Genomic DNA, 25,339 nt, shown 5'->3' on the forward strand with positions numbered 1-25,339 from the left:
GCTCAGGGCCAAATCAGAGACAATATGAGCTGTTTTTTTCTAAAATATACTGCATTTTTTGCAGCCCGTTACCAGTTTTTTGCGGAGATGTGTCAATAGCATCGAAAAGCCTGCGACAGTTGAAATGCAGTTATGTTCGAACCCAAGTTTGAGGGGAGAAACATGCCTGAAACCCCTCCTTCTTCCATTCTAACGTCCTATGAATTCACATTCTCACCTTTTGCTCCCGTGACGAAGGGTTCGCAATGCCCACCGCCACCCCCTCCTCCCTGTTCCTCAGTAGTACTACAGCTATGAGGGGGTCTGGCCTTCTAGATCCAGACAGAGTTCTCAATCCGTCTTCCCTCATACTACCACCGCCATGTTGAACTCGCAAATGACTTTCTAGCAAGCTGATGGATGCTTCTGGTAACATAACCTACCAACATAAATGTTTTAAGACTACTTTTAACCAAAGATGATAGAATAACAGCGATAAGTTGAGTCACAGGTTTGACCCCAGAGATCATCTTCCTCATTAGGTTGTTTTATAGTTGGATTTGAAATAATTGAAGGTATAAAATGGGTGACAATTCTAATTGTATTCTAATTATTTTAGCCTAAAATAAGCAGGGGTGGTTAGCCTGACAGGGAGGGCATGTGGCGTGCAAATTATGAGTAACCATACCTTTATGTAAATTAAATGAATATATAAATATATATTCTTTTTTTTTGTAGAATTAATTTTGGTAATGGTTGAGTGATCCAGCTTCCCCCAATGAGCCAAATATTTTTTTTTTGTGTGGAAATCTGGGAAATAAATAAGAATATGTGCTCATCTGATGGTCGTTCTGCAGAAGACAAGATCAGGCAATTTCTTGTACATATCATAAAAAAATGGAACGTTCCTTTTTTGAGGGGAGCAGTTTTCCGTAACCAGAGGTGGACGAAGTACACAAACCATGTACTTGAGTCAAAGTCGAGACCCCCAAGGTAAATATTACTCCAGTAAAAGTAGAAGTTCCTCCCTTTAGACCTCCACTTGAGTAAAAGTACTAAAGTATTTCCCTTCAAATGTCGTTCCTTTTGGTTTCTGTGTGTATAAAAACGTAACATGTCAAAACGAAAGAGGCGCAAAGCCGGAGCACCAATCAGGGCCCAGCGGTCACTTTGTTTAGAGCTGGTTTTGACCTGTTGGTCATACCGACCCAGTGCAGCACGCGGTTCAACGTCAGCGCAGCAGCGTAAAACTTTGGGAGAGTCTGTTCAACATAAATGATGAACTAACCTAACTTTGTGTAAATAGAGCTCAATATAGAAATATGTCCACATATGCAGTCGAGACTGACGCGGCTTTTTTCTGAATTTCTACAAACACCATTTCATTTTATAGTAAATGAGTTTGGGCTGGTTTATGTTTATGAACAGACGCCTACAGATCAACATAGTAAAGGAGCTCATCTGTGATCCTGAGTTTAAAGCCAGTTTTTATTCAACTTAAACTTGGAACTAAGTTGTAAATAAATCTGAAACTGAAACTTTGCTTGTGTGTAAAAAGTGATTTCAGAGCCACTCGGTTCTCCCTGATGGAAACTGTTTACCTTCAGTGTTTTGTGCTTCTGATCATTTTAATAGACGTCAGCGTCACTAATTAATGACGTTCTATTAAAAGACTGGTTTACCAAGAGAGACGCTGGAGGACTTTCACCTGAAATGAGTTCATGAAGCCAGTCTGGTTATAAAAATGATAACAGGACATCAGAGCCAGAATTACTCTTTTAGTACTTTTACTTTATACTTAAGTACATTTGAAGGGAAATACTTTAGTACTTTTACTCAAGTGGCGGTCTAAAGGGAGGAACTTCTACTTTTACTGGAGTAATATTTACTTTGGGTGTCTCTACTTTAACTCAGGGACATGATTTGTGTACTTTGTCCACCGCTGCTGCTAACCAAATATCACATTTTGGCTGTTTAACTGTGAGAATATGTTCAGGTCTTCAATAGGATGTAGAGAATGGGTCACTTAAATGGCAAAAAAGGACTCGGATGAAGGACAAGTAGCTAAAAGCTAAGAAGTTAGTTAGGAAAGTGGCGAAGTCTCACCTCAGCTCGGCTTCTTTCCTCTGGCTAAAAGGGTCAAAACTCATCTCCGGCGTCTGTTTTGTGCCGAACTAAGATAGAATGACTGTTTTCCTTCTGATTTTCTCCAACAACTGAGGTAAAAGTTACACTAAATGCTAGTTTGGTTGTATTTATTAGCTTATAGATCAGCGGATAGCAGTCAGGATTGGCTGCTCAACAGGTACTGTGTGATGTATTTAAGAACAATGATGAACAAAATCATGACAGCGATATAAAATCGTGGATTCTGTCAAACCAATGAGGTACAGTACAGGGCGAAAGTTTCAGGCATCTAAGCAAATTTTTAAACAGTCGACCTCAGCAGTGAGTTTATCACAATATACATTAGAATAAACTCGTATTCATAATTCAAACAAACAGAAAAACTATAAACAGTAACAAGAATTTCTGGGGTCCATATTTTTCCTGGACACCTTCACAGCCGCCACAGAGACTCGTTAATATCATCAATTACATCATGAGCTCAATTTACTGAGCACTGATTGGTCAAACCAGGAGCTGCTTTTTAACTACATTTAATACTGGGCTTCCTCAAGGAGGAGAGGCTTGGAGATGGGTAAACACACTTTTTAACACTTTCTCAGCAAATAAACACAAACTACACAAATAAATAGATTTTGAAAAATGCGTCTTGGGTGCACAGACTTTTGCACAGTACTGTAGAACACTGCATAACACCACAAGTAACATATTATGCTTACGTTTTAAGGTGGAGTGCAAAAAAATCAATGACAAACACAGGACTGATGCAAAATCATTTACCAACTGTTTATTTTTATTTTTTTTGTTAGAATCAGACAAAAGACAGAAATCATGGTCCCACGTTTTTATTAGCAGAATATGCATGGCGACATGAAGACTTACTCCAGCTTTTTAAACTGTCCGTAAAACTCGATGTACTGAAAAGTTAGCAGAGTAATAGTTTCTCTACTCACTGGACGGGTCTTCGTAGGAGCGACATTAGGGATGCGATAACGTCACACACAAACATATAAGGCAGTGAGTGTTCAAGTACCCTGACGCAGACTGACTGGAACTGACATAAAACATAGATTTCCACTATCGCTGTAGTGCAAGTGCAAAATTAATGCTGCAATATTAAAACATGGTCTGGGATTGAACTTGATGCTTCAGATATGGATGTAGTAACATTATGGTTTCCATGGTGGAGCTAAAACTGTGAAAAGGGTTAGCACTGTGTGTGTATTACCACCCCCCCCAACCCTTTAACGAAGGCACTTTCACTTTTATTCCACCTGAAAGTGCACCCCTGGTCTGGTTGTAATGGTACGGTCCTGATTTTGGACAACAGCTGGACCAGGAGAGGAGGTTGACCATTGCTTGTGGTAGTGTGGGAGTTGGTGGCATGGGCCTTCTGAGTCAAGTATGAAGAATAGTGACAGCTTCACAATTTGGGCTGTTTCGACAGCTTGATGCTCAGATTTTCCGCCAGCTTGTCGAGGAACTCGAAGGTGTTCAGGTAGTCTGAACGCTGCACACTGGAGTCAGATACCAGAGAGAGAGAGAGAGAGAGAGAGAGAGAGAGAGAGAGAGAGAGAGAGAGAGAGAGAGAGAGAGAGAGAGAGAGAGAGAGAGACGCATATCAGACTCCTCCACAAAGACAGAACATGCTGCATTTCACTCTACCAGACTTCATTCATGAGGCACCATGTGGTGGTTCTAAAGTCTAAACCTTTAAATCTATAAATATTCATGTAAATTATGAATCTATGTAAATGTATTCTGCACTGAACCTCAGTGGTCAGCAGCACCCAGTATGGTCCAGTGGCTGTTTGAGACTTACTTGGCCAGGCCCTTGATGCAGATGGCCAGGTCCTTGGTCATGAAGCCAGCCTCGATGGTCTCGATGCAGACGGCCTCCAGCGCCTCTGCAAACACTCGCAGCTCATTGTTCTTATCCAGCTCAGCCCGGTGCAGCAGCCCCCGTGTCCAGGCAAAGATGGAGGCTGAGGAGAAACCCAGAGAGAAGTGTATGTGGTTTAGTGTGCGCATAACCTGGACACAGCCTCAGTCAGCTAGCATGTCCTATGAGTTGCAATGTATTGAATGAATTACAGTTCAAAAGTGTAGAAAAATCGTTTAAAGGCTTGGAACCACTGTTTTCAGTTATATTAACATTCATATTGTCTGTGATGGTCAAATCTGAGACTTTGGTAGGTGGATGGTTGGTTGGATGGGCGCTTGGGTGGATGGATGGAGGGATTGATGGATGGGTGGGTGGATGTCTGGCTGGGTGCTTGGGTAGATGGCTGGATATCTAGCTGGGTGGGTGGATGGTTGGGTTAATGGTTGGATGGATGCTTGGGCAGATGGATGATGAGGGATGAGTGAGTGGATAGATGGATGCTTGGGCAGATGGATGATGAGGGATGAGTGAGTGGATAGATGGATGCTTGGGCAGATGGATGATGAGGGATGAGTGAGTGGATAGATGGATGCTTGGGCAGATGGATGATGAGGGATGAGTGAGTGGATAGATGGATGCTTGGGCAGATGGATGATGAGGGATGAGTGAGTGGATAGATGGATGCTTGGGGAGATGGATGGATGAGCGGTTGGGTAGATTGGGGCTTGGGGATGGATGAATAGGTGACTGGTGGAATTGATGGTAGATGGATGAGTGTGTGAGTAGATGGTTGGTTAAGGGCATGGATAGTTGGGTGAGGGGGTGAGTGCTTGGGTAGATGGATGGTTGAATGAGTGGACAGATAGATGCTTGGGGAGATGGATGGATGAGTGGTTGGGTAGATTGGTGCTTGGGGATGGACGAATTGGTGACTGGTGGAATTGATGGTAGATGGATGAATGTGTGGGTTAGGGGCATGGATGAGGATGGATGAGGGGATGAGTGATTGGGTAGATGAATGGATAGGTGGATGATTCAATGAGTGTACAGATAGATGGATGAGCGGTTGGGTAGATTGGTGCTTGGGGATGGATTAGTAGGTGACTAGTGGAATTGATGGTGGATGAATGTGTGGGTAGATGGTTGGTTTGGAGCATAGATAGATGGGTGGGGGGTGAGTGCTTGGGTAGATGGATGGATGAGCGGTTGGGTAGATTGTTGCTTGGGGATGGATGAGTAGGTGACTGGTGGAATTGATGGTAGACGAGTGGGTAGGTAGATGGTTGGTTGGGGCAATGGATAGATGGGTGTGGGGGGTGAGTGCTTGGGTAGAGGATGGTTGGATGAGTGAGTGGATGGTTGGATGAGTACTTGGGTAGATGGATTACATTTTTGGGCACCACTCCAAATACTTGTGATATTTTATGGCCTCCGTCAAGTTGTTACAACTTGTTTGTCTGTGTGACTCACCGATGGGGTTGGTGGATGTCTCTTTGCCCTGCTGGTGTTGGCGGTAGTGACGTGTTACTGTGCCGTGGGCAGCCTCGGCTTCCACTGTACGTCCATCGGGACAGATCAGCACACTGGTCATCATGCCCAAAGAGCCATAACCTGAGTACAGGGAGACGGGAGTCAGTCTGACACAAAATACACTGAAAAGGCCTCTAACTGTAGACACACTAGATACCTTGCTGGCACAGTTACAATCAGACACTACAGCTCATCTTTATAGTATCAGTGGTGGTCCTATGGTGGTCCCTTTCCATTGCTGGACAGGGGGCTGACAAACTATGCAGCAACAAATGGGCTAAAGTCTGTAACTGAAAAAGCGCACCTATATGGCAGGTATTGCTTATGAAATGGCCAGTGAGTGCAGCTGCAAGGTGATCTAATAAGCCGGCAGTGTGTTTGTATATGTGTGTGTTCAGTCCCACCCTGAGCCACAGAGTCGGACTGGACGTCTCCATCGTAGTTCTTGCAGGCCCAGATGAATCCTCCCTCAGACTTCATGGCCTGGGCCACCATGTCATCAATCAATCTGTGCTCATAGTAGATGTTCTTAGCTTGGAACTGAGCCTTGTATTCCCTGAAAACACATACAGTACAGTTGTTTTCCTTCACATACAGTACTGTGAAAAGTCTAACAGAGGAAGTCCGTTGATTTTTCAAAATTTCTGCATGATTAAACGGTGAAGACATTCAGAGCGGTTTGATGTGAAATGCTCCATTCTAGAGAAACTTAGTGCTGTTCACAATGGAGGTGATAGGAACCAGACATCTGCCTCTAAAACCCCCTTTTTTATCCAGCGAGGTACATTCAGGATGTTTTAAGACCAAATAGTCCCCCAAAAAATGATTTTTTTTAGACTTGCCACTATTTTACCAACAGCTTTGCGTATAAAAGTTAATACAACTCATGTAGTTTCACTCAGGAAAGTAAATAAAAAGGCTTTATTTGTGCTGTAGATACTGTGACCCCTGGTTAGTTAATTGTTCCCCCTTAGATAAAGGCGGCAGATCCAGGGGTCCAGGGAATTATAGTAAACTGAGACGCTGGTGCTGTCGTCCCGCCGCTCGCACGCGGTCACTCAGGTTTGTGGACGGTGGACGGACGGATGCCAGACTGTTTCAGAGTGCTCTCGTGTCTGTGTGTCCTTCTGGTTCTCTCCTGTTAGTTAGGCTGTTATAGTCAGATCTGCCGGAGTCGTTAGCCACACTCTGGGAATGTTAACATTCCCTGTTTTATATACAAACAGACAGAATAAAACTAATTCCCTCTCCCTGCCTTTTTTCCCGAGCATACAACCGCCCACGTCCGGCCGGACACTGATGGACGACTGACTGTCGAGCCCTCCTGCTACCTGCCTCAGACCAGCTGCCCCAGCTACCTCCACCTGCCTTGGACCAGCTGCCCACCCTACACTGATGTTTTCAGACTCCCAGCTATTCCTACTACTAATACTACTGCTATTAATATTAGTAGTATAATAACTCTGTAGGTAGTCTGACCAGAGGAGGACGGGTCCCCCCTGGTGAGCCTTGGTTCCTCCCAAGGTTTCTTCCTCAGCTCTGAGGGAGGTTCTCCTTGCCACCGTCACCCCTGGCTTGCTCACCGGGGGTTTTACATTCATGTTAAAACTTTTCTGGAAGTCTGTGAAGCTGCTTTGTGATAACATCCGTTGTAAAAAGCGCTACAAATAAATTTGATTTGATTTGAATTATGCAGAAATCTTTAAAACTTGGTGGTATTCCCCTTTCCCTTAGTGTTTTTCCTTATTAAAAACGCCAACAGAATGTAGGCAAAGTAAGAAGAATGTCTTGTTTCTTGTACTCATGTTATTGCCATGTTGTGAGGGAGTTCAGAAGTCGGTTTTTATTTCATATGGCACTCACTTCTCGTAGATCTCCTGGAAGATGTCCTTGAAGCGGCCGTCGTACTTCTTGAGGATGGTGTTTTTGGTGCTGAGGAACAGTGGCCAGCCTTTGGACAGCGCCATCTGGAAGGAGCTGTGAGCGAAGTCGCGGATGGACTTGTCCGTGTTGTACATGCCCAGCGCGACACCACCGGTGCCTGCATACAAACATAGCAGGTGGGTAAGGTTAGGGTTACTGTGGTTGGGATCACTGTAATTAGGGTCTGGCAGAGGGAGCCCTCAGAGCCTTCTAGGACTTCTTAGAAGGCCCCGTGATTTCTGGGAACCAAAAAAATGCATGTCTGTAATTTTTAGTTCATTTATATTCAGCGGACTCACGCTTGTATTTGAACTCGGCCAGTGTTACAGCGCTACTCTGGTTTCGTTGTTAGGTTTAGGACGGGGAAAAACAAAAGGGTTTACATTTTTTTGAAACACCAGGCAGAAAATTGGCCAAACAGGAGTTTGTTTTCTCCTTGGTATCCATGTAGATGTAGCCAAGTGAGCTCTCCCATTGGTTAGAACTTCAAGAGCCGAAAAAAGGGGCTGAAGCATTAGATTAACCCTAATTATAAGCCCATAATTACAGTGGAGTAAACCAATCACATTCTAATTTCCATCGGGTGGGACCAATTTCTTCTGAGCTTATCACCAGAGTAGCTCATTGTAGAGAAACCTACAGACTCATATTTCTTTACAGTGGTGGTGAAAGGAACCAGGGGTCACAGTGTCTACAACACAAATACACCGATCAGGCGTAACATCAGGACCACCTCCTTGTTTCTACACTCATTGTCCACTTTATCAGCTCCACTTACTGTATAGCTGCACTCTGTAGTTCTACAGTTACAGACTGTAGTCCATCTGTTTCTCTGATACTCTGTTACCCTGTTCTTCAGTGGTCAGGACCCCCATGGACCCCCACTCACACCAGCACAACACACATGGGGGTCCTGACCACTGAAGAACAGAGTATCAGAGAAACAGATGGACAACAGTCTGTAACTGTAGAACTACAGAGTGCAGCTATACAGAAAGTGGAGCTGATAAGATGGACAGTGAGGTGGTCAGAATGTTATGCCAGATCGCCATTTTATGTACTACCCAAAAGTGAACCTACACGTGTCTTCTGAGTGTTTATAAATAATGCCGATAATTGCAAAATAATGATAATCAGGAAAAAGTTTTCTTTGGGGACTATTTTGCCTCACAACACCACGCATGTATCCCTCCGCCTTTAAAAACGTTTCTTCCTGAAACGATCATAAAAGCCACATCTCAGGAGCGAGGCAGAGTATTTGAAACCATTCCATGTAATAACTTTCTGTGAGGGAGCTTTTAGAGGCATTAGACTCCTCAGACGTCCGGTTCCTATCACTGGCACTGAGAACACATCTGTTTCTCTAGTATTATATTTCACACCAAACCACTCTGAATGACCTTGTTTCCATCGTAACAGCTTAGTTACGCAGAAAATTGGCCAAATCAGTGGAATTCCATCCCTGGTGCTCGCTGAACGCAAGTAGACTTCACCTCAATCCCATCAGTGATCATGTGTACCCTAACTGACCCCGTGCACTTTCATGCAGTAGGCATAGACAGGGAACGTGGAAAAGCCAAAAGGTCAGTCCGCTACCGTGCTTAACCATTAACCATTCCAAACAAAAAAGCAGCAGGTTTCACTTGCATCACGGTGTTCCTGGACTCTACAGGTGCCAGTCAAAAACAGAGCAAAAAATTGCTATTTAATCAGCTCAGTATTTGCTCACAGAGGGGCGCGGCGCACTTGCACAAAAGACAATCCATCCTTGTGGACAGAGGGTCACATACTGCAATATTGACAAGGTAAATATGCAACACTCGCACCGGCACCAGGCTGGTTGCATCACGTCATGCTACCGAGTCGTGATCGGCTAATTCTGTGCTGCAGGTTAAGTGGGAGGCATAAAAACAAATGCTTTCACTGTTTTGATCCGAGGCCAAATCAGCAGGCATCTCCGGTGGTTGGTTAGTGTAGTGGGTAACACCTCTGCCTTCTACGCTGTAGACTGGGGTTCAATCCCCCACCCTGCACTATACCAATAAGAGTCCTTGGGCAAGACTCCTAACACAGCCTTGGCCTACCTGTGTTAAAAAAATGATCAAACTGTAAGTCGCTCTGGATAAGAGCGTCAGCCAAATGCCATAAATGTAAACGGGTCACACGCTGCTGTTTCCTTACCTTGGAAATCATGGACGACAAACTTGAGAGGCTCCCCTCCATCCTTAGGCGTGTAGGTCATCTCCACTCGTCCGGGGCCAGGAACAACAAAGTCTGTGGCCTTGTACTGAAACCGGAGAAAAGAAACGCTTAGCTTCACATGAGGAAAACTGTGGAGCTGTCTCAATGAGAAAGAGTGACATCTAGTGGCCACGTAAAGTCAGCGCAAGTTGGAGGTAAAACAGGACAAGGGTGACATCTAGTGGCTGAATTAAGTCATAACAACACTTCATGGTTGAAGTACTATTTCAGAATTTATACCAAAAGGAAAAAATTCCCCTGTAAACGTGCAGACCTCCTACAGTGGTTTTTAGTGGAATTCCTTGATTTAATGACTAGGAAAAACTAGCTGGCTTTTCTTTAACAATGTGGCTAGCAGTCAGGATTTATTGACCACTGTAAGGATTCCAAAGAGTTTCGTGAATGTCAAGCCAAATCAAGTCAACGCTTATTTATTCAGCGCTTTTTACAACAGCCATTGTCACAAAGCAGCTGTCCAAAACATCCGGGTCCGAACCCCAGCGAGCAAGCCAGTGGGGTCAGTAGGATGGAAAAGCTCCCTAAGAGCGAGAGGAAGACTCAAAAGAGGAACCCAGCCTCCTCTGGTCCACACCAGATAGCGAAACAATAACAAGAGAAAAATGGGAATTTTATAATTAATATAAACACTGAATATAGAGAAAAGGAAAAAAGAAAGCAGCCTGTCATTGGACAGAAGTATTTAGATTAACCAGTCTTAACACAAGACTGACTGTAATATGTGGTCATTACAATACCAGCGATCCATGACCCCTTTAACCAATTCAGACCTTTTCCAGGGCAGCATGTGGAACTGTGACCTTTAAGATTAAGAGACCCTTATTAGTCCCACAACTGGGGAAATTCCACCTCCACATTTAACCCATCCGTGAAGTGAAACACTCTAGTGAACACACACACACTAGGGGCAGTGAGCACACTTGCCCGGAGCGGTGGGCAGCCCTATCCACAGCGCCCAGGGAGCAGATGGGGGTTAGGTGTCTTGCTCAAGGACACCTCAGTCATGTGATGTCGGCCCTGGGGATCGAACCGGCAACCTTCCGGTCACGAGGACAGTTCCCTAACTTCCAGCCCACGACTGAGCTACTGTGTTTCCTATCACTGCATAAAAGATGCTCCAGCCTGCCTTTATTGTTGGATGCACTGCAAGTATATTCCTAATAACGTGTCTCCCTGCAGCTTTGCTGGGGGTTAACGTCATTCAGTTCAGTATTGATAAGCAAATAGTAAGGAATGAAAATTATACTGTTAACCAAATATGCATCGTACTTCATGCATCCTACAAATTATACTCTCACTCAATTCGGTACATATTTTACAGCACGACTAGGAGAGCGTGCATGAGACTGCATGTCAGTAAATCAAGCAGCTCTACAAAATCTGAACAGGACTCTTTGAGTTCTGTTGACGAACTCACCGGTTACGATTCTGAGTGTTTTGGTGTGAAACGCTCTGTTCTATGTGCACATCAGCTGACGATGTGTTCACTGAGGCTGCGTTTACACAGCAGGTAAAAGTGGCCGAATCTGATTTTCTCCCCAAATCCGATTTTTTGTTTGCTTGTTCACATCGTCTTTTAAATGTGATCGGTATTCGACATCAATCTGAACCGATCAGCTCCCGAACCGACCCGCTTGTGCTAAAGAACAGAGCTTCACGAGGCTCGTCCAGAGGTAAACAATCATGACGACTTGCGAACGCCAGTCGCTCCCGGTTTCGTCTTCGCCAGCATCACAGGAGCGATTCCGAAGTTCCAGTGGTTGACAGCTGGGCTCATCGAGTCCACGGTTAAAAGGGCCTGGTATTCGGCCAGGTCTAATTCTTTGGTTCGTGTCCTCGGATTATTTAAACTGTTATCTGACGCTGACGCCTCGGACTCCTCCGGCCGCGTTTGGCCGTTTCATTCGAATCCTCTTCAAACTCGGAGCGGCTGCGATGAGTCTCCTCTATTTTTTGGTACAGAAACATCGGACCAAATGTTTCTGAGTCTCAGCAGCGCGAAATGATGACAAATGTCGAGTTGCACTGCCGTAAAAGTCGCATGAATTCCCACCTGGCTGTTCGGTCTGACCTGGCTGTTCGGATACGGATGGGATTTCAGCACCACACATGAAAGCGGCTCAAATCGGAAGACACATCTGTGTCACATATGAGGAAAAAGATCGGATTTGGGCCACTTAGAAAATCAGCAAAACGTTCTCTGAAGCCCAAACTTGTGCATATGACCGTATCAAGGGTTAAGAACTAAAGAGAGTTTGGAGAACTGCCCATGTTTGGTACATTAATGCACACCAGTGTTATCTGTGAACCTCAGGGGGGGAAATGCAGGATATGGGCTGCTGAGCTTGTGCCCATTACAGAAGCATGAAGCCTTCTGATGAAGACCTGTTGTGAATGTTGGGGCAGGAATCTGCCTCCAGCGTGGGGTCAGTAGGTGCGGCACGGCTCACCTGGTCTCCGTGGGCGTGTCTGCCGATGATGATGGGTTTCACCCAGCCGGGCACCACACGCGGGATGTTTTTGCAGATGATGGCCTCTCTGAACACGGTTCCGCCCAGGATGTTCCGGATGGTTCCGTTGGGCGAGCGCCACATCTGCTTCAGCTTGAACTCCTCTACGCGGTTCTCGTCCGGGGTGATGGTGGCGCACTTGATGCCCACGTTGTAGCGCCGCACGGCCTCTGCGGCCTCCACCGTCACCCGGTCCTCAGTGGCGTCACGGTTCTCTATGCCCAGGTCGTAGCTGCGCACACAAACAGCAGGAACATGGGCTGTAAATGACTGACCCCAAAACAATTCGTTTCAAATGTGATTCAATGCATCACAAAATCTCAAACTGTACACCAATTTGGCTTGATTATGATTCTTTAGCAAACGATTCAACATGTCAAATATAAAATTTCACAGTTTGCTGGGAAACGATTCAGTGAATCATATTTCACCACAATTTGACTCATTTTAAAACCAATTCTTTAGGATATGATTGAACGCATCATGACTCTCAGATTCTCAGCGTGATTAGATTATGATTCATGATGAAATGATTCAGTGAATCGGAAAACTCATTTCACTACAATTTGATTTGATTCTATTATGACTCTTCAGGAAACAATTCCATACATCAATTTTCTAATTCAACAATTCTTTAGGAAACGATTCAGTGCATCACTGGATCTCAAATTTACCCCACTTGGATTACTTTATGATTTTTTTAAAGATATAATTCAATGCATCATGAAATCTTAAATTTCACCACAATTTGATCTGAATATGATTCTTTAGTAAACGAACCAGCGCAACGTTCATCACAAGCTGATTTGATGAAGTTTCTTTAAGAAAAATTCCAATCATCATGAAATTTCAAAAATCTGATTTTAATTTGATCTATTTATGATTCTTTAAGAAACGATTCAATGAGTCTCAAATGTCACCACAATCTGATTTGATTCTATTATGATTCTCTAGTAAATGATTCAATGCAATTGATTACATTTCTTAAAAAAAAGATTTAATGTAACATAAAATCTCAAATTTCACCACAATTTGACTCAATTTAAAATTGATTTGTTAGGAAATGATTAAATGCATCACTGACTCTCAAATTCTCAATTAGACTATGATTCCTTAAGAAAGGATTCACTGAATCGTGAAAACTGACATTTCAGCACAATTCGATTTGATTGTATTACAGTTCTTTAGGATATGATTCAGTGAATCACGAAAGCTCAGATTTCGCCACAATTTTAACTGATTCTGTTACGATTCTTCATGAAATGACTCAATGCACCAGGAAATCTCAAATCACGCAACAATTTCATTGACCGATTTGATTCTATTGACTGTTTCTGATTCTATTATGATTCTCTAGAAAATGACTCAATCTAACTGATTATATTTCTCAGAAAAGGATTCAATGCATCACGAATGCTCAAATTTCACCACAATCTGAGTCGGTTTAAAACCGATTCTTTAAGAATTGAATAAATGCCTCACTGATTCTGAAACTCTCAAATGGTTTAGACTCATTCTGAAGAAGAAATGATTCAAAGAATCGTGAAAACTCACATTTTCCTACAACTTGACTTGATTTTATTATGATTCGTTAAGCAATGATTCAATGACTCACAAAAGCTCAAATTTCACCACAATTTGATTCAATTGGATTATGACTCTTTAAGAAACAATTCGGTGAATCATGAAAGCTCTTCTTTTTTTTACCACGATTTTAACTGAATCTATTATGATGTTTCATAATAAGTCTGAAAATTCACTTTCATTATTTTGGTATATATTTACAGTTACTCAATGCAACAATAAAAATAATACAGAACTTGAGCACTAAGCTCTTCCTATTATAAAGCTCACTCTACTCTTGTTATTACACAAAGCTCAGGCTAAACTTTCTGTATGACCACTTTAAGAAAACAGCATATAATTTATTCATTTATTCATAAACATTTATTATGTGGAAATCCTCGTCACATTACCATCATTATCGGCCCTTATTTCCACTGATGTGCTGCAAAACACCCAACAAGTCTCACATGTTGAGCACGGCTCTTAGCGACTGAGGCCACTGGGAGACCGCCGCTCGCACTGCAGCAGCACAGCACAAAGACATTCTGGGTGAAATGAACTGAGAACAAACAGCCCTGCACACCCGGCTGCTCACACTCGGATAATAAAACAGCCTCAGAAAGAAATAAGGCCTCTAAAGCACAGCAGGGCCTGCACATACATTATTAACTCCGCGCCCTGTGAGAAGGTTTTAAATCCTGAAAGAAATAAACTGGCGGAGGGATCATAAGTAACGCACGGGTGCAGTTCTGCAGGCGTATTTCAGCACATGCAGGAAAAACAACCGGAAAACAAGCATCTACCACCTTTAACAGCATGACTCTACAATAACACCACGGATACGAGGCTTCCGCCCCGCGGCGCGACGGATTCAGACAATAACCTCAGGTGTTCCTCTGCACTTAGTAATCAGACAGGCTGAAGCAGCTGCCCAGTGACTTCTATTATGAGCGTGTTTTGAGCCGTCAGACAAGAAAAGATACAATATTGTGCATCCGATCAAACCAGTGAGGCTGAGCGAGGCAGTCGTGCGCTATGGAACGCCACGTACCAGGACTAGTAACATATTAAAGGGCCGATATCATCGCCAACCGAATTTCCTCACTTCTTTGGAAACGGCAGGGTCTGATGAGGCACGGAAACATCGGAGCATTTTCAAAACAACCGGTTCACTCTTGCGATGTCACACAAACCACAGCATGTATGATATGTTGAAGAAATGAGGACAGCTTCAGTCGGGACTGCTATTCGAATGAAACACGAGTATTAGGGCCACTGGTCGAGGATAAAGTCATAATGATAATATTTTGATAATAAAGTTGTAATACGGGCGGCACGGTGGCGTGGTGGGCAGCGCTGTCGCCTCACAGCGAGGAGGGCCTGGGTTCGATTCCCCGGCCGGGCGGCCAGGGTCCTCTCTGTGTGGAGCATGTTCTCCTCGTGTCTGCGTGGGTTTCCTCCGGGTTCTCCGGTTTCCTCCCACAGTCCAAAGACATGCAGTCAGGCCATTTGGACTTGCTGAATCGCCCCTGGGTGTGAGTGACTGTCTGTGTCTGTCTGTCTGCCCTGCGATGGGCGACCTGTCCAGGGTGTATCCTGCCTTCCGCCCGATGACTGCTGGGATAGGCTCCAGCATCCCCCCGCGACCCTGACGGAGAAGCGGCTTAGAAAATGGATGGATGGAAGTTGTAATATTTCAATAATAAAGTTGTATTATAATATAAATATCTGTTGTTGGAAGAAAAGACTCATGATTTTAATATCGGTATCGGCATCAGAAGAGTACAAGTGGTATCGTACCACCTCTATAACGAACTGCATTCTACCGAAGCAGCAGAGCGAGATTAAGCTGAGTATTTCTTTAAGGATTTTAGACCAAGACTGAACGAAAGAGCCCTAATCTGCTCCTCACGCGAGCCTGAACTGATGAACCCATCTCACAGATACAGTGAGGCCTGTTTACTGTGACAGCGTCAGTAAAACTGCTTCTGTGCGTCCGGCAGTTTGACTTTTCCTGCATCGCCTGTAACTTCCTTGTTAGGTCCTCGTTCAGTCTATTGTGCTGAACCGGCCGTCACCTTTCCCCCAGTTCCCCCCTCCCCACTCCCCCGCCTCCCTCCGAGCAGTGAAGCACAGAGCTTTACAGAGCAACAGCAACAACAGTGATGAAACCTGATTACAACAGCAATCGTTTAGGAAGGTGCAGCTACTAGAATTACCGCACCTGTTGCTGTAAGCCTGTGCAAAGGTAAGCAGTGTTTACCAAGAACATGCGAGTTAAATATGAGGACAGAGGATAAAAGTGTCAAATGAGGGTATTAGCCTGTCCATCTGGCCACTTGTCCTGATTTCCTTTCATTCCCATTCATAATACACATACATAACGTGTGACTGTTACAGTACAAACACACAGAGCCATCCTGGGCCATTTCTATTGGTCTATTCACCATAAAAGATGTGGTGTTTTCAGAAGGTCTTGATATGACAGCGGTGACAAAATCCTAGCCAGGAGGCAACTATGAAGAATGCATACCATTAAAGGGCCCGTATCAGGGAAAACTTCATTTTCCAGCCTGTTTAGACTTCTCTGATGTCACAAAAACCAACACATTTATATTATATCCACACTACTGAGCCTCTATCAGTTTAGCTTCACCTATTTTCTCCAAAGTTTGGAGGAGTGTTTCAGCCTGGAGTGCTTTTGGATGAGGCCAATCAGAACAGAGCTCATTTACATAAGTGAGTCTCAAACATGGTCTGTTTACTTCTAAAGGACAAAGGGAGGTTAGAAAACGGTCGTATAAAAAAAGAAATTATGTATGTGTGTGTGTATATATATATATATATAAATATATATTGGCACTTCAACTCAGAATGCCCTCTATAATTGGACCACAGGCGGCAACTGGCCAAGATTAAAGGGCTCATATCATGAAGAAAATGCTCCTTGTTTTTTGTTGTTTTTCTGAGCTGAATGTAAACAATGGCGCAATTTTAAAATTGTATCATTCACTCAAATTTCTATATATGGAAAAGAAGCCAAAATAATTGTTTTTGTGATGTCACAAAAAAACAAACCCAAACAAAAACCACAACACCTTTACACATGGATATATGTAGACAGACCAAGGGCAGTTCAGAGCAGCCAATCAGAACAGAACAGTCTCCAAGGCACAGTCACAGAAACAGCCTGTTTAACTCTAAGTGAGAAAGAGGTCATGCAAAAATGAATTATTATATAAAAACACAAACCGCATATGTGGAAAAATTTTTATATAAGAAAAACGTAGGATACGGGCTCTTTAAAGCCCACTTGCACCAGTCAAACAGCTCAAACAACCACACGGCTGGCACAATAATATTAAAAAGAGTTATATTTAGAGAACGTTTTATTCTTGGGAAATATTATGGCAGATTTTTTGTACATAATTGTCCTCATTTGAAGAGGATAACGAATACAAGGTCGTAGTACGGATGTTAATTGGATGTTCAAAGGTCCGGCGCATTACCTCGCACCCATTAAAGTGACAACATCCTGCAACGCTGCCATCCGATCAATACGCTTATCAGCCTGATAACACTGTCAGTCTGTGTAGCAATTCAAGTTCAGGTCAAGTTCAGGTCACACGCTTTTCAGCCGCTCAGCATGACTTCTACTAGCCATAGTCAGAGAGCGCATTAAAGGGCCCATAGCCTACATTTTTCTCGTATTTTATTTTTTCCACCTGTGATGTTTGTATGGGCCAGTAACTCATTTTTACATTAACACCTCTTTTTACCCCTTCAACAAGCCATTTTTGTTTAATATTTATATGCAAACGAGCTCTGTTCTGATTGGCTGCCCTCATTTAAACACCAGTCTGGGCTGAAACACTACCTCAGCGAGAATGAGCAGGGCTAAAGGCTCAGCAGGCCAACATACAAAAGTGTGTTGTGACATCACATAAACAGCTACATGTGAAACATTCAGAAACTAACAACGTACTACATCCAAGTCTTACCTGAAACAAGCAAGGAATACCGTTTTCCATGATATGAGCCCTTTAACAAAAGCTGAATAACCTTAAGCTGGCGGCGCAGTTTGTTTTTAACTTGAACGGCCATTCAAGTCATGCATTCAGTCTGTACTACACTTTCTCCTCCACTGGGTGAAAAGGCACATCCAGTGAAGTTGGGAATAATTCAATACTTAACACGTGAGTGTTTATCACAATATACATCAGAATAAACTCGTATTCATAATTCAAATAAACAGAAAAACTATAAAAAGTAACCAGAATTTCTCGGGTCCATATTTTTTCCTGGACACCTTCACAGCCGCCACAGAGACTCTTTAATATCATCAATTACATCATGAGCTCAATTTACTGAGCTCTGATTGGTCAAACCAGGAGCTGCTTTTTAACTACATTTAATACTGGGCTTCCTCCAGAAAAAAATCCAGAAAATCACTGTTTATTATATAAAATCATTATTAATTAATATTTTATAAATGTTGTTTATTAAAATATTAACACACACACACACACACACATATATATATATATATATATATATATATATATATATATATATATATATATATATATATATATATATATATATATAACACACACACACACATACACACACACACGCACAGATAGCTGTTGTTGGAAGAAAACCTTGTATCTCCAAAATAGCAACTTTACAGGAGAAGGAAAAAACCTACTTTACTTTTAATGGAAGTCAATGGAACCAGAATTTCTTCCAAGTCATTTTAGGCCATTTCTCTCCGTCTGTTCATCATGAAATTTACACACAACGTAAAGAACAACAGTTATTTTCAAACTAGGTCACAAACGGAGATACAAGGTTTTCTTCTGACAACAGCGAGATATGACATGGGCACTTTAACCCAGAACATGTCCCACGTTAACAGTACCACAGGGACAGGCTGCAACTGGCCAAGATTAAAGGGCTCATAACACAAACAACCGAATTATCCTTGTTTTTTTCTGTTTTTGTTTTTTCCCCTCAGTTGAGATGGAAGTAGATATTATTCATTTTAAAATGGTACCACTGACTCAGATTCCTATACACGGCAAATAAGTAAAAAATAGCCTGTTGTGGATTTACTGTTTTTGTGACATCAACAAAAACAACATCTTTATGTAAACACTGTTAAAGTTTCAAACAGACCTTCTGACTTTCTTGTTTTTGTGATGTCACAAAAACCTTTTATGTATTCCCTCCTTATCAGGCTACAGCAGTTGGGTCCTGCCCTACCACCCTGACGTTATAAGGAATGTTTCCGACTGAGGCCAATCAGCCAGGTGGGTCCACTCAGCTGGCCAAGATTAAAGGGCCCATATCATGGAAAACCAACTTTTCTCCCTGTTTATAAGAAATTATAGGCTCTTATGTTGCACGTAAGCACTGTAAAGGTTCTGCAAAATGCATCGTTCACTGCCCAAGCCAATATGTGGAACCCAGGCCGCAAAAAAACAGCCTGTTTAGAATTCACTGTTTTTGTGATGTCACAAAGATCAGCACTTTTCCACGTTTCTTCCTACTCTGCAGCAGTTTAGCCCAGTCCATTCACACTAAAGACATAGTGCTGACTGTATTAAGTAATGAATACAAGGCAGCCAATCAGAACAGAGATCATTCACATATATCAGTCTTAAAGGCACAGTAACCAACACAAGTCGTGCTAGAAAGGATGAAAAGAGCTCATAAAAAATGAACTACGACCCCTATAAACGTCACAAATGGTCGCAACATTATAAAACATGAAGAATAACGTCCTGAAACCTGATTAAGTCAACAGGGAAATTAGATGAAAATGCATGATGACGGTAGAACTGCTGTCCTGCTGCCAGCGCGCCACACCCACCTGTGCAGGTCTAACTCCACGTAAGGGAAGATGAGCTTCTCTTTAATGAGCTCCCAGATGACCCTGGTCATCTCATCTCCCTGCATCTCCACGACAGATCCAGCCTTGATCTTCTGGGGCATTTTGGAAACCTGGAGGATGTTCAGCGGTCAAACACAGAAGCACATGCGAGTCAGTGTCGGCTGTAAAATGAATGAAATCCTCTCAGGGAGAGGCGGCAGGACCTGTGAGTCAGCATTCCCACTTAGCTGAAGGCGGACTTGAGGAAAGCTGAGGTGGCACAACAGGTCAGTGTGGTGAGACTCTCAGAGGCTGCTAGACTACTACAGCTGTGAGACTCTGTATAGCTGAATGGTTACAGGTGTAAATAAAGTCGTTCAGAGCGGTTTGGTGTGAGACGCTCTGTTCTAGAGCCAGAACCGTTCACACAGGTGGTGATAGGAACCAGACGTCCCCCTCTAAAAGCTGCCTGCTGCCAGTCTACAGGGTACTTGGTGCTACATATTCCTATTAACAATATTACATTTAAAACTCGTGTAGGTTTAGTGGCTGTTTTTTAACGTATTTACATCGTAAACATCGTGACCCCTGGTTCCCATCGAACATCGCCACCGCTGTAAAGAAATCTGGTAACACTTTATTTGGACGGTCCACTGTAGGTGCTTTGTCAATGCTCAGTTGGCCTTTAAGCAACATTCAACTAAATGAATGTATTAAATCTAACCCTAAACCCGAACCCTCAACTTAACCTCACAGTAAAACCTACATCTACTCCTAATCCAAACCCTAACCCTAACGTTGCTGATAATCAACTGAACATCACCAGAAAGTTCGTTAATGATTTAAGTCTCTATAGACCATCTATACGGGACCATCCAAATAAAGTGTGACCAGAAATCTCGGTGAGTTTCTCTGTTTATGTAATTTCACACCAAAACAGCCTACATGACTTTGTTTGCGTCTCAAAGACTAAATTATGCATAAAATTTAAAAATTCGGTGGAGCTCCCCTTTAACACCCATACAGAGACATGAAGCCAGTTCTGTATATAGTGCAGGACGGCAGCTACTACAGGTCTCACCAACCACGAAGAAGATTGGAAAGATTGAGGAAGAGAAAGTTACACATGCCCCGGTATGTGGGATAAAGGTCGCATCTAAGTACAACTACCGAGATCTTATCGTGCGCACACGTATGACGATAAGGGGATCCAGCTAATGTCACTCATTGACAGTCATTACCGTCAATGTAGCGGTAGCAGACGATTGATTATTCACTTATTCACCAGCTTCTTGCTCGAACTCTCCGTTCCACCTTAAATGGCACAGCCGCTCCATTCAATCTTCGTGAGGATGCAAAGGAAATCCTGCACGATTTAAGGTGGAACGGAAAATTGTCATCAAGAGCCGGCAAATATGAAATAAATTTTTGCGTGAAAAGCGATAACAGCACTGATTCGCTTCTGATAAGCATTTCCCTGCATTTATTCTCTCCTTCAACGCCGATTTTCGACTGAAATGACTGAAAATAGACATTTTTATTTATCCGGTTAGCTTGTCAGGCTAACTTAGAGCTACAGCTTATCGTTTTCACGCCGCCATAAAAATGAAGCGAAATTTATTTTAATAACAATAACTCCTTTTTCACACGGCCTACCTGGTTACTGTATCCTTCACAGTCCAGTCGTTGGTCAAACCCTCCTCAGTCTGGCCGCTACAGAACCGTCAACGCAGCCCACCGCAGCTCAGGACCTGATACCACTGGGCCTGGGGGCGGGATCTTCCCTCAGCCGAGCACATTATTGGACGGAGCGGTCCGACTGATGTCTCTTCAACCAATGAGAGACAACACGGAAAAGGAGGGGGGCCAATGAAGTGCGCACACACACACACACACACACACACACACACACACACACACACACACACAAAAAACGGTTGGGTACGACACGCGCATGCGCAGACAGTATTACTTTGAAATAAGCCTTTGGGCATCTAAATAATTAGATAAGAAATATTAATATTCTTACACATACATGGTTATATATCAAACAACAACCAAGCAGCTATTAATATTAGGTGTTTAAGAAGTCGCTTGGGGCCCCCGAGCCACAAGGGGCCGTGTTTTTTTATGATTTAAAATATTATTTGTGATATTAACAAAAAAAACGATAATATTTATAATTAGACGTAATTCATAACTTCATAAAAATGTATCAATTCATTAGATAATGATTTATTCAATACTTATATGGCCGATTTTAGAAATGTGTTCATGAATTATTTTTTAGATGCACTATTTTTAATCAGTATAATGAACTGTGGTGATTCTACTGCGTTCACCTTAGTATTTATTCATTTATTGACAAATTAATGATTTTTAATGATCTTTCAGCCTAAATTCAGCCCCACTGAGCTACTGCTGGTTGGGCCGTCGACCTCCTCCTGCACCTCTGTTCTTCGCAGTCGGAGCGCGCAGACCTGCGAAGCCTTCAGCCGCGGCAGCTGGTGTAATCCCGCTCCCGGACGACAGATGTCGCTGTTTCACAACAATTATAATCATTTGAGTCAATCAAACCGGGGAAACAACAGAACATCCAGCTAAAAACTCGCTCGCTATTTTTAGCGAATCCTGAATGAGGCTGTAGATCGTGCTGAACCTACAGCAAGTGGTCCAGAATGATCTCGTAACAACGACCATGTGCACTGATTACGCAATCAAACGAGCGCTATTACCCCAGTTCCTCTTCCAGGCTGACATGCTGTTCATCCCTGCTGTGTTCCACAGTGAAGGTGTTCTAGATAGGAATATAGGACTTGATGAACTAACTAACTAGGAAAATGTGGGAAGAGTTTTGTAAATGTGATTGGCTCACTGTATCTGCACAATTCCACACACACACCAGTGTTTCTCAATGGCAATTTTGTGCTTCAGTTTTCCCTCAAAACCAATTCCGCATGCCGGGCTTTCCCGATGGCAGCACCTTTTCTTCCCCAACACCAATTCCACACACTTCTACAGAGCCCTGATGATGACATCCTGTATATATAAACATAATGCATTTCGACGCAAAGCATGGGAACAAGATCCTAATGCGTGGCCACGTGGGAATGAGATGATTAAGTCGTGGCCATGACATGAGGAACAAGATCACGGCTTACTAAGTTGTGTCCACATGTTAGGATCTCGTTCCTGCGCTTTACTAAGTTGTGGCCATGACTCACTCATCTCGTTCCCACGCCTTACGAAGTCAGCATTGTTTTTAATTATGCAGGAGGTCACCAGCGGTGCTCTGTACGCGCCAAATTCCCCAATTCCATATACCCGTGTTCCCACTCCAAGACTAGTGCTTCCAAATCCATTCGCAAGTGTTCCTCAATTCCAGCACCAAGCGCTACTAAATTCCGGTTCCATTCAATTCCCAATTCTATGTGCCCATGCTCCCAAATCTTGGTTCCACTTAATTCCCAATTCCATATGTTCATGTGTCCAAATCCTGGTTTAATTCAATTTCCAAATTCATATGCCAGTGTTTCCAATATAAATTCCACACATTTCCCAATCCCAGCTTCATTCAACAAGGCTTGTTAATCAGCTGATGTTCAGTTTAGGCCTGTTAGAACAGATAAAACGCTATGATGTGCTGGACGCAGGCACAAAAATCCAACTCCTCAATTCCTATAAACCTGCTGCTGAGAGCTGCACGTTTTCCTTATTGTAGACGACCAAGGTTGGGAAATCCTGTCACAGATGGGTGTGACACAGTGGTCACCATGCTTGCTCCTAAGAGCTACCGCTGTACAGAGCTCATCTCGGCTTGATTCATTTACTGGTCATCTTCAGAAATCTTGGCCAGGATGTGTAACGTGTGGGTTGGAAGTGCTGCCAGAGGCGGTTTATGAGGAATCTGGCCACTCCTTATTTCTCCCGTTATATATCAAAAACAGGACGGCTAATCAGCAGATGGCGCCAGCGAGTGAGTCCTCAATGAATGGGAGTGAATGGAACTCAATGGCTAAAAACAAGAAGTTAAAATAGTTTCTAATCACTGGCCCAGATCTTTCCTTTAATTTTAGAAAGTAGACGGATGGATTTCAATAAAAAAAACAAAGAAATCTCACCTGTATGTTTCCTCCTTTTGACAGTAAACATGTTCTGGGTAGCTGAATGATGACTGATTGGTGAGCGGAGCAGCTCATTGGCTGTTTGCGCTCACTGATGTCATAGATATACATGAGGTGCTGTTTTAATCTCCTATAACTCGAGTTTAAAAGCTCTTAAAATGTAACAGCAGTGTTAAAACGTTTTGTGCTGTTCTGTGTTCAGGAAATGACTGTATTAGTTAATATTAAAAATGTTTCAGCATTTATAAACCACGATTTTGCTCAAACGCTCCATATCAACCCATTCATTTTGGACTCGCCCAGGAGCGCCCTCTAGTGTTTGAGAAAACCGGAAGACATTGCAGAGTTGAAATTCTGCTCTCTATAAGTTCTCTGGTGTTACGTTAATGGAGAGGGATCTGATCATCCAGACTTATTGAATCTTTTTGTGAGCATCTTTTAAAAACGGTTTATTAACACCTGGTAATTATTAGAGCGCTGATATTTTCTATTTGCTCTTATTCATTCATAATCACTAACTAGGCCAGCTGACTGATGAACTAATTGGATATATAAATGAGATAATTGAACTGATGAGCTTGCTAACAATTAGTCTACTCACTCTTTAGCAGAGCTCAGTAACACTGAGATTAATAACCGATCACATTGATTTATCAGTCTACTCAGGCTTTAGCAGAGCTCAGTAATGCTGAGATTAATAACTGATCACATTGATTTATCAGTCTACTCAGGCTTTAGCAGAGCTCAGTAACACTGAGATTAATAACTGATCACATTGATTTATCAGTCTACTCAGGCTTTAGCAGAGCTCAGTAACGCTAAGATTAATAACCGATCACATTGATTTATCAGTCTACTCAGGCTTTAGCAGAGCTCAGTAACGCTGAGATTAATAACCGATCACATTGATTTATCAGTCTACTCAGGCTTTAGCAGAGCTCAGTAACGCTAAGATTAATAACCGATCACATTGATTTATCAGTCTACTCAGGCTTTAGCAGAGCTTAGTAACACTGAGATTAATAACCGATCACATTGATTTATCAGTCTACTCAGGCTTTAGCAGAGCTCAGTAACACTGAGATTAATAACCGATCACATTGATTTATCAGTCTACTCAGGCTTTAGCAGAGCTCAGTAACGCTGAGATTAATAACTGATCACATTGATTTATCAGTCTACTCAGGCTTTAGCAGAGCTCAGTAACACTGAGATTAATAACTGATCACATTGATTTATCAGTCTACTCAGGCTTTAGCAGAAAGAAAAGCTAACTGAAGAGTAAACCAATGGTCAACTAATCAGTGAGTTTAGAAATCACACTGACCGATACACTGAGCATAATTTCCCTAATCACTTATCCACTTAACCAAATCAGACCACCACTCCTATGAGCTAATTGATGAGCTAACCAATCACCAATGAACTAATTGCCGATCATAGCGCAGGAGGCGGGGCTTGTCGGAAAACGGGTGGGAAAAAGCCATCTCGCCCTGCCACCGAGCACACAAAGCGCGCGGAGCCTCCTCCAGGTCCCCCGGTGCTCCCGCCACGTGAC

At 43.0% G+C, this 25,339-nt stretch overlaps 2 protein-coding genes across 2 annotated transcripts in view; one reads left to right on the forward strand and one right to left on the reverse strand.

The window, feature by feature from the left end:
- Nucleotides 1-2,878: 2,878 nt before the first annotated feature.
- Nucleotides 2,879-21,469, reverse strand: idh1 (isocitrate dehydrogenase (NADP(+)) 1). The gene is made up of 9 exons (XM_017702979.2): nucleotides 21,314-21,469; nucleotides 19,658-19,788; nucleotides 12,154-12,445; nucleotides 9,626-9,731; nucleotides 7,385-7,562; nucleotides 5,926-6,077; nucleotides 5,462-5,602; nucleotides 3,929-4,091; nucleotides 2,879-3,623 (listed from the first exon to the last, which is right to left on the reverse strand). Exons 2-9 carry the CDS (start codon nucleotides 19,777-19,779, stop codon nucleotides 3,530-3,532), a joined length of 1,248 nt encoding a protein of 415 aa, XP_017558468.1. The 5' UTR covers nucleotides 19,780-19,788; nucleotides 21,314-21,469; the 3' UTR covers nucleotides 2,879-3,529.
- A 3,735-nt stretch (nucleotides 21,470-25,204) lies between these two features.
- The window catches only part of kcnh3 (potassium voltage-gated channel, subfamily H (eag-related), member 3), a 223,997-nt gene continuing 223,862 nt past the window's right edge, over nucleotides 25,205-25,339 (forward strand). Inside the window, exon 1 of the mRNA XM_017702980.2 lies at nucleotides 25,205-25,339. This exon is cut by the window's right edge and continues 512 nt beyond it. The gene's annotated coding sequence lies outside the window, so the exon portion shown is untranslated.

The sequence above is a fragment of the Pygocentrus nattereri genome, chromosome 6, assembly GCF_015220715.1.
Source record: "Pygocentrus nattereri isolate fPygNat1 chromosome 6, fPygNat1.pri, whole genome shotgun sequence".
Lineage (NCBI taxonomy): Eukaryota > Metazoa > Chordata > Actinopteri > Characiformes > Serrasalmidae > Pygocentrus > Pygocentrus nattereri.

Coding starts and splice junctions, on each gene's coding strand:
- idh1 (XM_017702979.2), bottom strand. CDS start 19,779: ATGCCCCAGAAGATCAAGGCTGGATCTGTCGTGGAGATGCAGGGAGAT. Junction 6,078..7,384: donor TTCCAGGAGATCTACGAGAA/GTGAGTGCCATA, acceptor ATGTGTTTTCAG/GGAATACAAGGCTCAGTTCC. Junction 4,092..5,461: donor GACATCCACCAACCCCATCG/GTGAGTCACACA, acceptor GTTTCTCCTCAG/CCTCCATCTTTGCCTGGACA.